This window comes from Calliopsis andreniformis, chromosome 3, assembly GCF_051401765.1.
Source record: "Calliopsis andreniformis isolate RMS-2024a chromosome 3, iyCalAndr_principal, whole genome shotgun sequence".
NCBI lineage: Eukaryota > Metazoa > Arthropoda > Insecta > Hymenoptera > Andrenidae > Calliopsis > Calliopsis andreniformis.
Window position 1 is genome coordinate 19,343,316 of NC_135064.1, and position 20,762 is coordinate 19,364,077.

General features: G+C 37.5%; 1 protein-coding gene and 1 non-coding gene across 4 annotated transcripts in view; both read right to left on the reverse strand.

Annotated features, from left to right (window-relative positions):
- Positions 1 to 20,762, reverse strand: part of LOC143177503 (dual specificity calcium/calmodulin-dependent 3',5'-cyclic nucleotide phosphodiesterase 1) — an 80,798-nt gene that overhangs the window by 10,910 nt on the left and 49,126 nt on the right. For 2 of the 3 annotated variants that reach the window (XM_076375435.1, XM_076375436.1), the window contains exons 2-6: positions 7,136 to 7,291; positions 6,049 to 6,259; positions 5,533 to 5,646; positions 3,727 to 3,879; positions 811 to 864 (exon numbers count right to left, since the gene is read on the reverse strand). In XM_076375435.1, coding sequence (XP_076231550.1) covers positions 811 to 864; positions 3,727 to 3,879; positions 5,533 to 5,646; positions 6,049 to 6,259; positions 7,136 to 7,291 — 688 coding nt within the window. The remainder of the gene's footprint in view (positions 1 to 810; positions 865 to 3,726; positions 3,880 to 5,532; positions 5,647 to 6,048; positions 6,260 to 7,135; positions 7,292 to 20,762) is intronic. The other variant, XM_076375437.1, reaches the window with a different exon arrangement.
- On the reverse strand, positions 4,959 to 5,030 carry Trnat-cgu (transfer RNA threonine (anticodon CGU)). Its single transcript has one exon. It is a non-coding gene; the product is annotated as a tRNA-Thr (tRNA).

Genomic DNA, 20,762 nt, shown 5'->3' on the forward strand with positions numbered 1-20,762 from the left:
GTGCGTCGCGTTGAAAAATCCAATTTTCCCTCGCGAGGCAGGAAAACAGTCTCGCGTTGCCCCTTGACGCGACACCCGAGCCTGCAATTTGCAATCGAGAATTGTCGCGTCTCGACGCGTCAGCGACGGCAGCTAATGATGGCAACTGAAATGTTTCGAACCTGTACGCATGACGAAAAATTCGGACCATTTCGAAATTGTTTCGGAGTTTAGAGCTCTTGAAAGTCTTGGGAGATTTAGTAGGTCTTGAGTAAGAATTCAAAATCTTAGAACCATTTCTAATATGTACCTTCGACCAAGCAGTAAGGTAAATAACCCAATAATCGGGCGATTAAGATATCACATGATCCAGTAAGTGAACAACCTTAACATTTAAATTGAATGGCCACTTGAATTGCATTCCAGTAAGTGAATATACTATTTTATACTATTGTTTATTTTTTCTCTTATTTCTCTTTATTAGGTACACTAGAATTTAAACTTAAAATTGAATAAAATCAAGGATAGTCTACAAGTATCGGAACATGGTCGATTACTGGGTCCCTTACCTTACTATTAGCATAAAGTACTACAGAGAGTTTGGAAAGTTTGAAATGTCTTTCAAGACTTTCAAGAGTTTTACTCTTCGAATCATGTTCGAAGTGATTCGAATCCATAGTCCCGAAAAACTTCGAACCGCCTCGAAGTTGAGATTCGAACTGCCATCACTAGCGGCAGCGCAGCGCAACACAACAGAAGATTGAAGAGGGTCAGAGCGGTAGACGACGTGAACGGGATTTGCGGTTTTGTTATTCAAATATTTGAACGAACCTACGTCGCACACCCTGACGGCAAGTAGCGGCTGACTCCGTACGCTCAGCGTCTCTATAATCCCAAACATCAAGAAAAACGTGTGTCACATTAACGATAGACCGCATACAGTGGAGCCTCGTTCATCCGAACTGATCAGGGGACAGGGTAGATCAGACAGTCGAGTTGTTTGGTTAACAGAGGTGCATCAGTATCCCCCACCACCTTTCCTTATTAGTTTGGATAACAGAGGTGTCGACGTTCGTTAAACAAAAGTCCCCTGGTATCCCTACCACCTTTTATTGTCGAAGCGTACTGTCCACAGACATTAAACTTGCATCTAATTGTTCACAGTGGCTAGGCCCCGCTTGATCTCACACCTACCTTCAGCTAAAGCGCACTATTGGCCGAAGTACTCACAGCTACTGACAAAAGGTGAAATCGATTGGTGCAAGCGAGGGAACCCTCTTTCCCCTGTGTCCTCTCGAGCGCAAGGTTACCAGCTCTGAACAGTACGTACAGTGCGCCGCTCAAGAGATGTTCCCCGAGACGGTACAGGGGCAAGAGAGGTCTCTCGATCTATATTGCGTGTGTGGGTGCCGTAACGAATCGTATGCGAGAGCCGAAAGTATATGTGAGACTGGGCGTGTCCTCTTTCACTCTGACCAATTAGACCTGCATACCTTTCGGAGATCATCTCTTGAGCGGAGCACAATACAGTGCTCACGCGAGAAGAAGGCTAGCGAGATGGCACAGGGGTCAGAAGGGGCCTGTGTAACCTCATGTCTGACCATCATCTGTCTTGCTTTTGACATTGTTATTGTCGATCTTCGTCACTTTTTTCAGCCAATACTGACAACACGTGTGGCAGCAGGTCGATGTTTAGGACTTTTGAATTGGAGGAGGGATCTACACGCCAATAGGACCCACATTCTTTTGCCTGGTCTTCTCGCGTGAACACTGTACAGTACTGTACACAGGCCAATTATATGTGTTACTGACTTATACAGAGTGCAGAATACGCGTCTGGGTAACCGAGACTACGCTCAACCTTAGTTCGGATAACAGAGGCTCACCTAGAAGCTGGTATACTAGAGGTTAGGCCTCAATTCGTTCGGATAAATGAGGTTCCACTGTACGTGGGAACCGTATCGAAAGCAAGAAACGTCCGCCTGTGGTGAGGTGAGAATCGATAGGGAAACGGAGCTAGGATCGCGCGCCCCGTGTCCCATCGCCTCTCGGCTGTTTGCTGGAGCAATTTCGCAGAGAGTTTTGCATATGAACGACTCGACGTCGGGTTAGGGCTGTACAGGGGACGTTCGAGCATTCCATGTAGGTACGGTGCACCTGGTTCGGTGAACAGGTGACTTTTATCAGCGGACATCCTATATGTATCGCATGCAGATTGTTGTATACGCAGGAGATGCACAGATAGAGAGGAGAGTCGACTTTTAAGATGCATACAGCTCGTATACAGGCAGTCATCCAAGAAGTGAGCAGGTTACACCTAGAAAGATCTAAAAAGAGGCTAGAAGAGAGGAGAGACAGGCCAGGCAGGTTGAGGTACTGTCGTCATGCTGTGTCTGGATATATATGTGTTAGATGTTACGATTCGTCGCATCGGTTCTGCTTTTTATCATCAGTTTATGTAGCTCTGCTAGCAAATTTGGGGGATGTATTGTGGTTAATTGAAATCGATAGTAAGAAAGTGGTTCAACAAATTTATAGAACTTCGTTTCCTTTATTTTTATTCTGAAATATGTCGAATTTGTTGTAATAGGTTTGTATAAGTTGGTTGGATATTAGCTTCTTCTTCGTTTTACCTGTTATAGTCTAGTAGTGTCTGTTAACATTCTGTTTGTTTGTAATCGTGCACTATAGATGTGAGCAAATGGGTTCCGGAGGAAGAAAGAGTTACAGTCTCGAAGATACTATAATATAAAGATCACTATACACAGTGTACTACAAGAATATCGTCTTCTGTGCGCAAGATCTACGCTATCCACTCGGTTAATGACTAATACTACTTAATTGACAAGAAGAAAACGTAATGTAGTTTTGCGATATAGTAGTTTATTCTGGATCGACGTTGAGAGAGCGAAATTATGACACTAAAATTAAATACTATAGTACCTAGTAAAATTATTACCATTAATTTATAAAAACAACCTAATGATTGCATCTTAAGGTGTGTCTACACTACTTATTATATAACAAAATTGTATAACTTTGTTATAAAACATGTACCATAGACGCACCTTTAGACTAAATTTTCAATTCTTAATTTTCTTCATATTCTATGCCTATATACTAGAAATATTGATATAAGTAGAAAAGTTGAACTGTCTATTTAAAAAAGATTCTTTTCTCCACGTAATTAAACTCCACCCTCAATTAACATATCAGAGTCTATACTTTCCACCACGTTTTAAGACAAAGTACCAACGAGAAAGTCTCTTAAGGTGGGTCTACACTACATGTTACACAACAAAGTTATGTAACTTTTCAGAAATAAAAAAAAAGACACCTATAACACCTCTCTTTCCTCTCCTTTAAAAAGTTATGTAACTTACAGTGTAGGCCCACCTTAAAATCCTCAAAATAAAAAAAAATCCTCCCTTCAAAATCCAACTCCACCCTTCAAATTTTTCGCTCTCCCCCGTCCCCGCGCTCATATTTCGTGAATCCCTTCGAACCGCTTCGAGGCTCCCAGTTCGAGCCTCTCGGGTCGCTAGGTTCGATTCCCTGTCAATGATCGAGAGCGATCGACGCATGATCGTGATCCTGACGGTACATGATCGAGAAACAGATGTCGAGCTGGGACGAAGATGGTCGGTGATCGGGGTATCGTGGTGTCTTGGTTAGAAAGAGGGGTCGGGGGGTTCAGGTGTCGGGGTGAACAGTCGCGTGAGGTCGGAAATGTGAATATTTCGCAACCTTGCCCATACGGGGGTGCGAAGCTTCCGTTTCTGGGTTACCACCGCGTGGCCCTGCTGTCCGTCCGAGTCCAAGGCGCTGGCAAGGGATGAAGACGACAGGCCCGCACCCCTACGCGACGACCGAGAGCACTCAGCCCCGCCTGAATTCACCCTGCGGTACTGCTTGTTAGTGCACACGTGTCAAGCAGAGAACAGAATAGTAGAACATTACAGTTTTCCTTATTAATCTATCATTAGCATTATCACGCCTGGGCGTTAGACACCGAGGGGGAGGATCGGCTCGTTCGAGCGCGCCGCCGTCTGGTGCCTGTCTGGGCCGAAACAATCGCGTTCCACAGGAGCGAGGATACCGTGACATCGATCGTCTGAAAATGTCGCTTACGGCTAGACAGATTAGATAAATCGAGTTGCCTGGGGTTTATTGTAATCGCGTTCGTGCGGCCTTCCTGGTGAACCTCGTTCGATGGCGCTGTGACGAGCTAATTGTACCTAAATATTGGAAACATGTGAAATACTGCGAGGAAGGTTCGTTGTCGCGCAGCTAGACGTCGTAGAGATGATTGTAGCTGTATTTATAATATAGTAAAGGGAATTAATTGGTTAGATTTGTGGACAATTGGTCGATTCGTGGTTGCTAGAATCAGGTATTTGGTTCGCTGTAATAATTCTGGAGTACGCGCTGAGAAATTCGATTGCGCGTTTTTCGGGCACATCGTTCGTTGCATCGCCGATTCGAGGTGTTATCGGAAGGGTCAGAAGTTTGAAACTTTTGGAAACACCTAAAAGTCCTCGGTTAGAGCTTCGTTAACGTGGTGCACTTTTTGCGAGCGTTAACGTTGCCCAGGTTCGTTTTACCAATTTGAACGGATTGGAAGGAGAAATGCTGAACGAGTTGAGAAGGAACACTAAAATACGAAATACGTAAATTTCTTGTTTTTAGTTTAATTTTAATATAGTTGTTTTGGAATGTAAAGCAATGTCATTAATTTCATGACTAATTCTTGCTTTCATGTTCAGCGAACGACGAATACCAACGAAATGATCTTTAACGACTGAAAATATCACGAATCGCTTTAATTATATGTTACATATAATTACCGCTAATGACGCCAGAATTAGTAAGGAATGACTACTTGAAGAATTGATAAAAATCATAAAATCTTCAGCAATAAATACTGTCAAACAGTTTCGCTGATATTCAGCGAGAAAAAAGTGGAAAAAAAACTCGCTTGCCTCCTGTGAGGATTGAACTCACGACCCCTGGTTTACGAGACCAGTGCTCTACCACTGAGCTAAAGAGGCGCTCTTGCAAAGACTACTGCTTGAACCCGAGGTCACAGTGAAATGCCAGATTCTCATTACGATGGTTGAAATTAGAATTAATTTCCATCATTTAACACAATTTATATCTTACAAATAACAAATAACTCATGTAGATTGTTTAAGAAAATTATAATCTATACTTTCGTATTTCCAGGTGTCGTGAGTCGTGGTTTATGAAATAATTATTAATCAAATATAATATACTGCTTAATTGATCAACAACAATAGTAAACTAGCTGTGCCTTCAAGATAATTCAATTCTTATTTACGCTTAAAAATATATTAACAATAAACAATTGGATTAAAAATTTGTAGAATAGATATGCAAAGGTATATTTACAATACTTAAAAAATCTATCAAGGAGATTCATTCAATAAATGATTAAAACAGCTCTCTGTCAGTGCCTATAATAAAAGTAACTGAGAAAATATTATTTAAAGCACAGATTTGAAAAATCAGTATATTTTGAGCGAAACTTACTTGGTTTCATCGAGGAAGACGGCTTCCAGCACGCGTGCTGCGTAGTGCAAATTTCGTTGGAGCAGTTCTGCAGATATTTCGCCATGCTGAAGCTGCCTCAGTAAACATCTCAGCCTGCAAAAAAGATCAACACCGTGTTTCGCCTTTGCCAGAAGAAAATGAGAATTTTCCACGATAAAAGCTTACTACAACCCCTTTTTCATTCTATTTTCACATTTTCGAAAGCTTCAATCTTTTTAAAATATAATACGAAGCAAAATATTAGCTATTTATTTACCCTTTTGTTCAGTCTATTTAACTAGAATACGACTTGTAGCATCAAATTTAATAGAAAGACACAAGTCTTCAGACAAGGGAATTTTTGGACAACAGAAATTAAAAAACTTAATTTTTCAGTATACATGAATCAAGTAATTGGTTAAAAAATAGTACTAGTTCCATATCCGAATCAAAACAGATAATAATAGAATCTTCACTAACAACAGAATAATTGAGTAAAAAATTAGGAAAGATTACCTGAGGGCAGCTTTGTCGCAAGCGTCGGGGGTGTCAACGGCGGGAAGCGAGTCGGTCGTTAGATCAACATTATCAAGGATCTCGTCAAGATCCACGGACTGACTTGACGAAAGAGTGTCAGGGCTGTGCGGTGGCGGCGAACTTTCGAAACTTCCGCCGATGCTCTTATTCTTACCAGAACTTCGGCGTACTATCGTTAGGGTGCCTTGTTCTGAAACGCAAACAACCACGGTGGAACATTAACAGCATTCTACTTAACGCGGAAACAAGAAGATTTCAAGTTTCGAAGGCCTCGACGTTGCTGAGAGGGAACTTTACACGTTCTTGGAATGCAACACGAAGCCACTTCCATGTTTACTCGTCTAATTATGTACTCTCAAACTTAGACCTATTTATTTCAATAAAACAAAGCGACGGAATTTATCTTGCACGAAATTTGGTCCTCTCAAAAACTGTGGAATTTCAAAAAAATGCATTTGCTTAAAGCAGTTGCAGAAAATATAGTTAAAAATAACTTCTTTTTTAAAGGAAATTAATTTTTAGTTAGTAGCTCAATGTCTTTACTATAAGTATGTATAAGTTGATCCTCGTGCATTTTTTAGTTCAAGAGTTATCAATATTTAAAGAAACTTAGCACTCTACTTCAGTCACTTGTAAAATCCATAATTCAAAAAATTTCAAAAAACCCTTTGATACAAGTTTAAATATCGTTAAAGACTATAATATATGCAAATTTGAACAAGATTCTAGATGTTACTCTAAAAAGTGTCGAATTTCGCATGGAATAACCCAATTACATTCTGGAAATTAATTCATTCGTAAATGAGATTCACATAAAATTAAACGAAAAGTTAATCACTAGGTACTCATTCCAAAATTCAAAGAAATCAGTAATTAATGTCTGAAAGTCAATTTCAGAATAAAATCGTGAATAAAAGACTATTAAATGAAACATTTCGACCAAATGTCAACGAACAGGGTTGAAATAGCATCGCAGATTGGGGAGCTCATATTTTATTAATGCGTATTAATTATTCGCCATAAGATAACTACGAATTCGATACAGCTTAATAGCTACATTACGTACTAGATAGCTGGCCATTTCGACCAGGCGAGGACGCATTGTACGATCGAGATGATGTTGTGCCAGTGCAGCTCGTAGTTGAATTTGCATTTGGTGATGCACCAGGGGAGGACACTGCAATATCGTCTTTGGTGACTCTTCGATCTGGTGGAGATGCAACTGCAAGTGGAAAGAAAAATATATTATTTAACATTTGTTTCACCTAAAATATCGTTACATAATATGCAGAGTATTTGATAATAAATATCAAAGATTTTAAAAGGTGATTCTACATGTTAAAATAGGATCAAAATCAAGAACGATGAAATTGTGTTTAGGTCTTCGTTTCAGAAATTCGTGTGAAATATGTCTGACTTCAGACTTATTCTACTATCAGCGTGCTTTAATGAAGTCAGACGCAGTGGAGCCAGTAGAATAAGTCCCGAGTCAGACGCATTTCACGCGAATTTTAGATGATTATGCCGCGACTAACTCTGAAATGAAGCTCCAAACGCAATTTCATTTATTTTCATTTTTTTCTTTTTTTAGCATGTAGCACGAGTCCTTAAAAGTTTTGACACCAGTCAACCTTGCGCACAAAAATAGTTTTCATTCAGAATTCAGGCGACTGTACTGACAACAGAGTACACTTGATATCCCGATAGGATTACAATTAATTAAAGCGAATTTATTTGGAGTGAGGGTTAATTATACAGAAGTATTGTTCAACGCGCTCCTTCGACAGACAACGGGGCACGGTAATCACTCTAATTGATTCATCAAGCGACAGACGAGTAAAACAATGGATCGGTATAGAGGAAGGATAGTGAAAGAGCTATTGATTTCCGTCATATGTCGTTGGATTACAAATTAGGCCCACTTCAATTTCTCGTAACACTAGAATCAGGATGCAATAATTAGTTTAACGCCACTACCCACAGACTACATTTCTATTCTGTGATAAATAGAAAAGAAGATACTTCGTAAAATATAATACGAGTTAAAAATATCGTATTCTGTGCGAAATGGAAATGCAATATGAAACTGAAATTAAATGAGTAGAAAGTATTACTTTTTCTTTAGGAGAACTATGCGAGAGAAATAATTAACGTCAGTCTAATATGACGTCGTGACCATTTCACATACATATCTGAAATGAAGGATTATCCATACTGCAAAATGAGATCACTTTGCGCGTTAAGCTGTTTCACGCCATCAAGGAAATGAGACCCTTGCGTCATTTATAGTCAACTCGGAGTGCATCGCAAGTTTTATTCTCTCGTATCACTGTAAAGGTGTGTTTACCTCGATGGACACCTAATCAACCTAAGTGTTTCTAATTTTGGAACGAACACCAGGTATCATTACAACGCACTTATTTCCCATCAAATTAACCGTAATTATCAACCCATTCTTCTTTCAGTCAAGCTTCTATCTCATTCCTAATGAGACTCTGAAATAAAAGCAGACACTGGGAAGATAAATAACTCTGGAGCTCCGCGAAGGGAAGAGTGAAAGAAACTTTGAAATGAAAATTTCTATGGTTGAAAAAATTGATAAATCTGAAAAAGTCTGTTAACATTAACATTGCTAATAATACCCATTAGTTCTACCATTATTTTATTTAGAATTTGTGTTCGTGCACCAATGGTTTTCTGTTCCAGGCAATTTTTTTATGGACGTAATTCTTCATTAAACGCCTGTCACGTATTCGTGAGTGTCGTCACCGATGGCGGAGTACGCACGAGGGACGTGTCTTTGCAGAGCATCGGTACACACAGCGTTATATGAAAATGCATTCATTATTAAATTTCTTCGCAGCCAGGAAAATTGGATTTCGGAAGACGCAGGCTCAGAGGAATCTCGTTAAAAGCACGGATTTGAAAGTGCCTCGAATCGCGGTGAATCTCGTTTGATGCTTAAGCGTTGATCAACCAGAAGGACCGTCGAACTGCCTCAAGTAACTGTAGGGTGTTGGAACTTCTGACGAACAAACTTTGAAAATGTATTTACGTAGTTTAAAAGTGATTTTTCCTTAAATTTGTAATCCATTCTCTTTGGAAGGATTTATTTAACTATGGATTATTTAATTCATTTTCAGACCTGTTCCACCTTGAAACCCTGCAATTAATTTTGTGGTTGTAATGAGAATTATCTGTAACTCTAGTTTTGGTATTAATAATAACATTAAACGACTGCATTTTGGAGAGGTATAAATAAACCAGTGCCCTATGTTTTAGCCTGTAATTGCTTGCAGGGCGCATAGTGAAAATGTTTTCATCGATTGTTCTGAAACATTTGCGCAACTTTAATTAAACGTGCATGTATTTATTAATTGATTCATCAACTAATTCGAATGAAATTATATTTGCTACTGCGGTACGTAATTTGGGGAAAAGGTCTTGTTTTGGAAAATGAATTTGTGGAATATAATTAAAAGTTAGTATATCTCCATCGCAATGTATATGTAGTTTCATACGTCACTGGAGTTATAGACGTTATCTTTCTATAACAGTGGTTGCCTGAAAAAATAATTTCCTAAAAAGTGATTCTCTCAAAAATGGTTTTCCATTTCAAGTGCTGTCAAAAGTAATTGCATTTCTTCAATATGTTTGAAACAGCAATATTGCACTATAATCGTGATCAGACATTGAACAAAAATTGATCCTGATACATTTAAGTTAAAATGCAATTTGTTACATAGGTTTTATACAGGATAATAAGGTGAATCACTTATGGCTGTATAAATTATTGCCTTATTTATTGAAAGTGCAATCTGAAACAGAAAGTCAGGAATAGCGAAAGATTTACCCTTAAAAGTGTAATAATTCAAAAAACACATATCTGGTTTTAAAGGATGAAAATTACCTTGAAGGGCGCGTAATATGTCCTAGGGAATGCAATATTCATTGAACGTCGCCAACAAGTTTCAAAGGGCGGACGCAGGAAATTGTATTGACGTCTTTTTGTTCGCTAGTTTAATGGTGAACCATTAACTGGATTTATATTCCTCGATGCAGCGAGTGTCTCGTAAAAACGGGAATTTTTAAGACTCGCGAGATGCACGTTGATATTTTATTGTTGAAATGAAACTTTATTGTTAAATATGAAATGGGGTTTACGGGGCGCGACCATTCGCTAAGAATTTTCTAAAATATTTTGCTAAATCCGCCTTCAAAACGCAGTTGTCTTTCTGCCATACTGAAAACGCTAAAAATGAGAATTTCAAACATTTCTTCTTAACAGAGAATTTTTTAAACTGGTATATCTCTTGCATTCTTCTTATTTTCTTTACTGCATAATTTTTTGTCTATTTTATCTTTTTCTTAAGATACACTTTCTGCTCTTTTGCTTTTGTTAGAATCACTCTTCTGTTCTTTTTCTTTCTATGACTCCTCCTTCACTGTTGCGTGAATATTAACACTTATATCCTTTTAAAACGGAGACACTCAATCCCTCACTCCAAAGTGTTTGAGTTGTAATCATTAATTATTTTAATATAACGCTATAGGCTGTGCATGAATATCACACTCTCCTTCCCGAGAAAATCTACATCGTCGACAGCATAAGTAAACTGTGCGTATTCTAGACTTTTCTCAAAACTTTCATTCTCATTAAGAAAATTTTTAAAAATACATCTCAAAAACCAACTGAGACTTCGACAAGCATTCCACAATTTTTTAGAATTTCTCTAAAGCTTAGAACACTAAAAGAATTGGACTCGACTGGAAACGACCTACTTAGCCTGCAGAATATAAAAAAATAAACTCGCCAACTGTGGGCTTAAAAAATGGGCAAAGTTCTAAAGTAATGTAGATGACTTGAAGCTACGTATTTGCATTATTATAAGAGCTTAGCAAGATATTCCACGTAAGTCACGAGGCCAGCAGAGGAAGCCTCATTAATGCGGCTTGGTTTGAAGGAAAATCTGGCCAAATTAAATTGAACTCCAGGTTAATGGATCGTCTATTAACGAGACTTTATTGAGTAATAAATCTTCGCGGCCCAGCCCGTCTCGTTCATTGTCGATACTGACAGTAGCTAGATATTTGGTCCCGATGTCGCGATTGTAATCGAGTTTACGATTCCATCGGTCACAACACGCGGGATCGTGCATCATCTTCCGCTAAACGCGAGCCACGAATGCCAGCCATGTGACAATAGCCAACCTTCCATTGCGACCTTGTTGGTTCCGTTCCAGTGGACACTCGATACCGCAATTTCCCATGACAGCCTGGACAGGAGGCCTACAGAGGAGGCCTGTTAATAAAAATTCAAACGAGAGTCGCGGCCTGGCAAAGGGGGTGAAGTTAAAATTCTCTTTCCAACTTTGTCCTTTGAAGGAGCCTCGTGTCAAATATCAACGCGGCGATTTAATGCACGTGCACGTGCTCTGAAATCTTCTGAAGCCGTTCGAGCCCTTTCGAGGAGCTTCAAACGTGTTTTTCCACGAATTAATTTAAGCCACTTCCCGCGAAAGCGGAGAAATAAACGTGGATATCCACTTTCCTGGATTTTATTCTTTCGCTGCGAATGTTCCGACGTTTCCAGCTCTTTAAGCTTTCAGAGGTGTAATTTTCGAACCAGCTGGATGGGGTTTTGTAACGACCGACAGGAATCATGAAACTGCGCTACTACCACTCGATGGAATAACGGAGAACTTGTAAAGACTGTTTCACTTCCGTCTCGTACAGTTGTGAGCTGGAATTTAAAGTCCATTAAAACTGTCCTTAGTGAGATTGCGCTAGCAGTGGTACACGTGCTCGCGTGGACAAAGGTTAAAAGGCCCCGCGAGAGTTTCGCGTACGAAAATGTTCTGTTGCGTTGTGGACTCAGGTGCTGGCTGTCTACTCTTCCGCGTGCATGAATCACTTTGTTTCGCTTGCTCCATGAACTTCTGGGCTCTGGGGTGATTGGATTTGAACTGGTGGAATTGAGTTTTTAAACCTCTTAGGATGAACGTGGCTCAGATGAGTCTCGGGTCAGGAGATAGTCGCATTCGCCTTTTGAGGGTTAATAGGGGTTGGAGATAATTGGATTGGCGAGTTGAAGAACAAGACAGGTCTAGTATTTGATATTCTCGAATAATCTGAAAACTGTGTTTGGATCCCTGAGTGAAAGTGTTAAATTCTTAAAATTCTTTTATATTTATTTACGTCAGCTTTCAATTACACACGCGGGATTTAATTAAAATAATCCCTACACTCTCTGACGTGGATCTGCTTAAATATGTAGCGTACACTACTGTTAGCTGACGCATGAGTTTGAACCTGAGTAGCGTAAGCTGAGGGGAACGCTTCTCAACTTTGATTGCAGAATAGATTAGTGCGCAACATGTTAGTTATTCCTGTTCGTGAGAGTAAATAATACAGCAGGCTAGGGATAATGTTGTTCCTTAACCATTATATTCTAAACCAGGGTTTCTCAATGGGGTCTAGGGTTCCAGATGTGGTGTTTTAATGGCAATGATATCAATATAAAAAAATAGTCCTAGTAATTTTACTTGAAGGACTAATATTTTTCCATACAGTGCTTCTACGTGGACGTTTACTAAATATAGAATCTCTGTTAGAATAATTTCCAAACGTGTCACTGATCAATCGTTAATACGTGCACACGCTTTCGGCTATTGAATTTGGAGCGCCCGATTCCAGCCAAATTAATAAACTACAATATTAATTACCAGAAGCAAATTAAATTGCAGTGTACATAATATCCGACCACAGTCTAATTATTTCAGACATCGCTGGGTGACTAAATTAATTATTTCATCGGTCCATCGATCAACCACGAAGCATAATTACTGGAATGATTCGTTGGGTTTACTTCGCTCGAATACTCACACCCTTCTACTAAATTTATTCCACAATTCACAGTAACAAAGAAACGCTGTTCAGTTCAATAAATTCGAAGGTGCAAGAACGGAAGGCAAACTTCTGATGTGCTTAAAAAATTTCGCTGAAATCTACCGAATGAAGTTTCTCCTTCTGCTGTTGTCAGACCAATTTTCCGCCAGGAATCATTCTTATCCCCGTGGGCGAATTTCAATCGCAAACATCAAATATTAGATCTCATCACCAATGCGGTGTATTCAGGAGAGTAAAGCAGCCCCCGAAAAGTTCTAGAGGCCTTCGAAACATCGTCAAGATGATTGGCTTTTTATCGACTCGCCCGTTCACGGAACCATGAATATCAACTTTTATTCCCGACTGTTACCTATCAACTCGCCCTCCCTTTTCCCTCTTCACTGCACGACGTGACGTGAATATGCGGTGGATACTAAAGGAAAGAATAGTCTGGTCGTCGTTTCATCGACTTTAGCCTAGTTACTTTGTTTCCAGGACAATTGGTACCATGATTCGAAGAGGAAAGGCCTGTAGGGCGAATAGGTGGTGGAATTAATCTTGACTTCGATTGTTGCGATTAATTAACCCTTAGAAGACGAATAGAGTTCCTGTCGCAGATTCATTTTGGGAAGGAATTATATAGAGAAACGCAAGTTTTCTATAGGTCTGATTCATGAAATAAGTGTACTTTTTATACGATTCTTATAAATAAATTTATTATACTTCTGACGTTATGTACTCTATTTAGAGTTAAAGTGACCCTGCATTCATTTAGGAACTTCTCTGGTAGAAAATGTATCTTTTTTGGGGTAATTTAATGTAATCTGTATGAGGTAATGTAATATTAGTAGTATTGGTAATTGGACTTGAATTTTCTCTGCATTTTCAGCAAATATATAGCTAGTTGTTCGAAAGTGTTGAAAACTTTGAAGGGCTGAATAAAGATTAATACACGCGTCGAGGGAGTAAATGAAAACAAGTGAAGAAAACGAAGTAATAGAGACAAGATTGCGATTCGAACTGGTGCAACATTGCAACCGTATATATCGATTAAAGAGACGTTAGTAAAACACGCGTCAGTTGCATTCCGTGTTAGTTTAGACGTGGACACGGCAACTTACAATTAGATGGTGGAAGATCATTTACTGATAAAAGGAGTACCTTCTATGGGCATATAAACTAAGCTTAAGTAATTGCATCTATTTCATGTAACTGACAGGTATCTCCAATAAAATTCCTCTATCATCATAAACACACGTGTTTTCGTGATCCAATTTATATGTAAAGAGAGATAAAAATCACTCGCTCAAATTTCAGGAAATAATTCATAATGTACCTATTTTAGAGACCATTAATTCTAAAATGAGAATCTGAAGGTAAAAGTTCTTCAGTGTTATTTGAATTTTAAATTTTAATTCCACTGTATATATAGTAATTTATCGTTTAATCATGTCAGAAAGTAATAAATTTTTAATAAAGTCTGCTGTATATGAGAGTGAATATTTTATTAAAATCAATCAAGAAAAGATCGTATTCCCTCAGTCTGAAATTAATTTAGGAGACGATGCATTTCTAATACAGACTTAAATGGGGCGTTGAAGTTCTGATAGGAATGCAAATTTGATTATCAATCAGTGCTACAGCCATACAGCTCGTATTCGTCTCGGCGGCGCCACAACTGAGTGCAGTTGCAAACCGACGTAAGCTATGATATCATTAGAGCGAGAAGGATAGCGGCAAATCTTCTGTAATAATAATCATAATCACTGCACTTATTCTATAATCTGAACTTAAACGACGACCATGTTGTGGGATAATATCGGATAATGTTTTCATTAGATAATACATAATGAAATTAGACGGAAATCGATAGCTAAATATTATTTAGCTATTGGTTTACGTTTCATTAATAACCAGAATAATACGTTGTTATTCAGGCGAGAAATATGTGCTTTGAATTAATTAACGAGATGTGAAATCAATGAAGTGTCTTCACAGGTCTTTCTAATTTTGTCTCATTGTCGACTAAGTTTATATTTCCTCTCCTGATTTTGTGCCAGGTAAGACTAGACCACTTTTAATTATTCAAACCTTTTAAATCAGAATTTATGAATTTAATACGAAATATATATACATATATGTACAGGGTGAGTCTAATTATATAATAAAAGCGAATTCTAATCATTTCGATTATTCGTCGTCTCAATTGCAATCAAATAACAAGCATCACTGAAGTGACATACTCTCGAAGAATTCGCAGGAAATATTTTCGACCAGGAAGATCGTGTGTGCCTCACCCCTGATAGTCCCTTGTAATCCCTCTCGAATTCCCTTCTCATATCGTTCGATTCCGCCAACGATCCATCGGATCGCAGTATCGCTGGAAACTCTTCCCCAAAGATCGTATCAGTGAACGTAAACTTAAACACAAGGTTGTGCAGCATGGCTGGCAAGATTGAAAATGCTTCCTTGGCATCGACGTCGATCCACCAGCAAAATGTTCCTCGAGTTTGGAGAATGTCATCGACATCCTATGGATACCGAGCTATTCGTCATAAGGTGGGTTTACACCGCCGCAGTGACGTTTTATTTTAGGAAGTGCTGTGTTAGTCTGACCTTTTATTAGCGTAGTTTGATCGATGGTATTTGGCTTCTTAATTAATTTCTTAGTGAGATGTACTAATTTTTCTTCTTCCTTTTTTAATTCTTCTTTATACGGACTCTTTTTAAGATCTTTTAAGGTTCTTAAGGTAAAATGGTGTTATTTCTTGCTCTACATTACTTGAATTATTTAAATTCTTTACTTCTCTCATATTTATCAGACATCACACTCTTTTGAAACAAGTAGCTTAAATAAGATCTTTAAGAGTATTAATAGGCATTGTAGAATGTGTAACATTTTATTGTATTCCAAAAAGTTTCATTTCCCAGCCATAATAATGATAAAAAAGAGGTCTCAAATTTTCAAACATTAAAGTCTTTTAATCTTCAAATTTTTAGATTCTCCCATTTTTAAAATTTTAAATTTTCAAACTTTAAAATTTTTAAATCTTCAAAATTTTAAATTCTCCTATTTTTAAAATATAAAATTTTCAAATTTTCGTATTTTTGAAATATTCGTATTTTATAACTTTCAAATATTCGAATATTCAAATTTTCAAATTTTTAACGTCTTTTTAATTTGTTAGCTTCTGAGACAAATACATCAGTTATCGTTTAACAACATCGTCAAATTATCACTGGTCATCAAATTCTGGATGGTGATGGCCAGTTGCACGCATCAGGGTGAAGTTAACACATACCCCGACTAGGGTAACTTCTCCCTACCTATGTGCATATTGGGTCAGAATCAAATGAGCCATATGTATGTACACGAATGAATAGATGGGTGAATATTGATTCTCACCTAACCAATGTGAATTTGACGTAACAGAATAATTATTCTGGAACCTCCGAATAATTGTTCTTCAATTTCTTTCTAGTAGGTATTGCTTCAGTAATCTAAAAAAAAGTTCTAACAATTAACAATAACAGTATCTATTCCCCATCTTATCGAGTAAGTAAAAATCAGCATTCTTAACACTAGAAATACCGCGTTTAATCCGTGCCTAGTGTGTGTCTATGTCAATGTTTAACGATGTGTCACAATTACAAACCTCTGAAAAGTTATGTAATTTACAGAAATAAACGTTCACTTATATTTTTCTTTCGTATCGTTCAACATTAATCGACAAAGAAAATAAAGTTTGTAAAAGATAAAATGTCTACAGGGAACAATCATACCAGTCATTTTAACAGATTTGGTAGTACTAATATTAAATTTGTGTTTTAATGAACCACCCTCATCAGCACAATAGCGTTACTCTCTCTCTCTGTTAGCTCAATTTTATAACAGAATCATTAAATTTCTCGTTTCTCATTTAGTCACATTGTAGTCACTTCGGGTATCGAAAAATTACCACTTAAATTAACTCTACCATTTGCATGGCTCGATTAACCAAACATACTGCTAGAGTCAAGGTAAATAAACTACGAGCCCGCCGATGGCTGCTCCTTTTGTCGTAGCTACAACAGGATCGATGCGTACATAGGTGAGTAACGTCCGCTAAATCTTCCATTCCTCTGTTATCGCGTCGAATCAGGGCTGGCCATGATCTGGATATTCCACTTCGAATTACGAGATTCCGCGAAGCTTCTCCTAATCAAACAGGAAGACAAGAATCTCTCCACTTGCTGACACGAGATTCCTAAGATCATTCTACAATGTGTGCCTCACGCAAAATCTTAGCTAAACTTGAGAACTGTTTACAGTGATTTATCTGTACTCGTGTATCGTTAGATCGTCGATATCTCTATCGAAGATAGTGTTCAAAATATTTAACTCATAACTATTGACATGGACTTTGATAGACTTCGTGTGAGTTCAGGACAAGACTTCATAATAAAACTTATGTCATACCTAGTTTCTATGTAACAGTTAACGTCAAAGTAATTTGATAAATATTTAATCTATGTCACATCTTACAAAATTCGAGTTAAGGCCTCAATCTAGGATATAGAATTTATATTTTTAGAAAGAAGGAAGGGCTTCAAAAGATTTTTTTCGTGTAAAAATAAGAGTTCAAGAAGACACAGGTCCATAAGATAGTATCGAAGCTGAAAACTTTGAACACAAGAACTCTGTCTAACATTGTCTTACACTGTCTAATTATTTCGCAGAGAATTACTCAATTTATAATTCCCTTTTTATTTACGTTTAACTTGGACCATTTAAGGGAAAATTGCGGAATGATAAGTAAAACTGTTTTGATTCTCATATCCAATTTCCTGCCAGGTTCGTTTTATTCCTGAGTTTCCATGGCAACGAAGAGTCATCTCTTTTTATCTACAAAAATCGTGGAGACATTGTTTTATAGCGACTAAAGGGGTCGTATAAACGTTTCGCGGGATGTGCGAGTAAAATGTCGTGAAATGCAATTGCGGAAAGCAGTGCAGCTTCAATTTCACGGAATGTTATTTGTAACATCAGAAGGAGAAGATTATGAAGAATATGGGCAATCCTCGTATTCGAAATAAGGTTCGCTAGTACCGCAATTCAGAATCGTTTTGTGAGAAAGCAAAAATGTATGCTTTCGAAGCACTTCATCACTCCCATAAAAGGGCACAATTATAAAGTCCAGTGGAATTCAGATTCAATGGAGAGGGACTGCATACAGATAGCACGAAGGGAGATGTGACATGGAGGTACGAAATGGAGTATTGTATAAAGGTATTATCTTTTAATAAAACTGCTGCTGATGTAATTTTTAAACGAATTTGATGTTACTGTCGTAAGAAAAACTTGAGAAGGTTGAAAATCGATGAAAGAGAAAACTTTACATGAGAGAAAAAATAGATTTGCTTGCGTCAGAAAATATTATCTAATATTATAAGTAACTTGATGCATGAGTAATTATTTATACTAGAAAACTAGGCGCTCTTTGCATTCTATTAACTTGAAACATTCTGAATTCAATTATTGTTAGCTGAAAAATTATTTATTGTTATCCCTTCCCATCAAACAAGCTCTGTTTTATATCGAACATACTACAGATATAAATATTTGTGTTATTAACTCGTTTACGATTGCGCATTTTCATGACCTTCATTCATACGTGAACATTAAGTGTTTACTATGCTCTTTGCGCGTTATCAGATTTTATCAAATCTAAGGGGGGAATTTCCGTACCTTATGATTCGTCGGTAAGTTATTGTTTCGAAAGTTAATTTCTAACACAGAATTTTTAATTTCAGTGGCACTCTAAGCTTGTAGTAAAGGCACTAAGAAGTAAACGTGACATACACCTTTATACATATATACTTTCATTCTGACTACTTATTAATTAATCGATCAATGATTTAATTGGGTCATCAGTTATCAGAAAAGATAACTGGAAAGGTGATTATCAAGGAATTTCTTAATTAAGTTCACTATACGTTATCTCCAATTAATAATTTTTTATTAGTAATATTTAATCAGTGATACTTTTAAAAAACTTATCTCGTTTAGAAAGTGTTTTAGTATAGTATATGTTGTCGACAGATCTCAATATTTTCAGGGCAAAAACAGTAATTTGCGAACGTAAAATCTCTGCAATTCCAATTTGTTGAAATTGCAATTCGTCAGCTGGGAAGCGTAAACAACCACGATCGAGCAGGGCTGTGTTTATTACATTGTTATTACATGAATGTAATATGGTGATGGTAATATGAAATATGAGTACGTGTATACGCAAGAGTCATAGATATGAACGATTTCCACCGTGGAGTTATGGTTAATCTTGAATCCAATACAGCGCCAATTTATTTGCATGCTTCAAAATATGAGAATCCCACATTCTATTAAATTATTATATTAGATATAGATCCTTTGTCCCGAAGGCAAATGTACCTCCATGTAAGATAAGTAGATATACTTAGGGGATCCTTATCGTGGGAACATAATCAATTGGTTGTTGAAGTTTGACGTATCAAACAAGTATATTTTATTTTCAATTATTTTCCATAACATCGTTCCACTAAAGATTCGGTAATCCAAATATTCCTATCGACTGAAAACCAGAAGGAGGAAAAATAAACTGTTTGAAAGTTAACAAAGCAAGTAACCCAGAGGATATTTTAAAAACAAATCCAATCAATTTCTGAATATACAACCTTCATTAAAATCATTTTTTACCCATTCACTTCGCATAAAATTTTAATTCTAAAAATAAACTCAGATATAATTTCTGAAAATTACGAAGAAACTTCAAGCCATCCTCAAACGTTCACTCTCGTTATACCAAAATGTAATAACGAGTTTTCTCACGACATTTTATTGCGACGGATCGTGCAGGCCAATAAAATTTAATAAGATACTTGGAACATTAATAAAATCGTTGTTGAACGAGTATCATTTCACAGATATCAATACTTCAAACAACCCTTTCCAAAAGATGATCAATTTTACGAGTCCCGTGCTCGTTATAAAACGAACATTCACAAAAGCATCGTGTATTTGATCGCCTCGACTATTTTCGTTCCACGAAACGAACCGTGAATCCATACGATATCGAAGGGATCGGTTTAAAAAAGGGATTACATCGTGACACAAACGAACACGCGATCCTGTTATTATTTCCTGTGTGTACAATACTTTGTTTCCATAGAAATATTATACAGAGTCCTCCAATAAATGGAAAAAGTACCCCCATCCCCTTAGGCGGCCCATATTTCCCGACAATGAAGATCCTGTTTGTATTTCGCGGTATAGAGCGTGATTCGAACTTCGCGTTTGAAGCCAAGCTTGAACCAGCGGCTTACGAGATCGGGTTAAAATTGAACAGAATTAATCTGTGGCTTAACTCCGCATCCTTCAAGACGCAAATCCTTCCTCGACGAAGCGCGCGAATTACTCGCTCGATTTGCAAACAATACCCTCTCGACTTGCTATTTGAGTTTGCGGATTTGGAAAATGGTATTTTCGGGAATTTGCTAACAGAAGTCACTGAATAAATTCTTTGCAACGTTTGCGTATTTGCGTTTTTTAAATTTGAAGTGTATTTAGTCACTTTGTTACGTTAATTGTCGGAAAATAAGAGAAATACTGTATCCACAGTATTTCCTTATTATAAACTCGTTGATATCTATATAATAGACTATAAGTAACTTGAGTATTCTTTAGATTATATAGTTGCCTAGCACAGTCTATATTTTTGACGATAAGACAAGAAAGAGTATAAAAAAGTATAAGTATACGTGACCTGACGTCAGATACTTACTCCTCA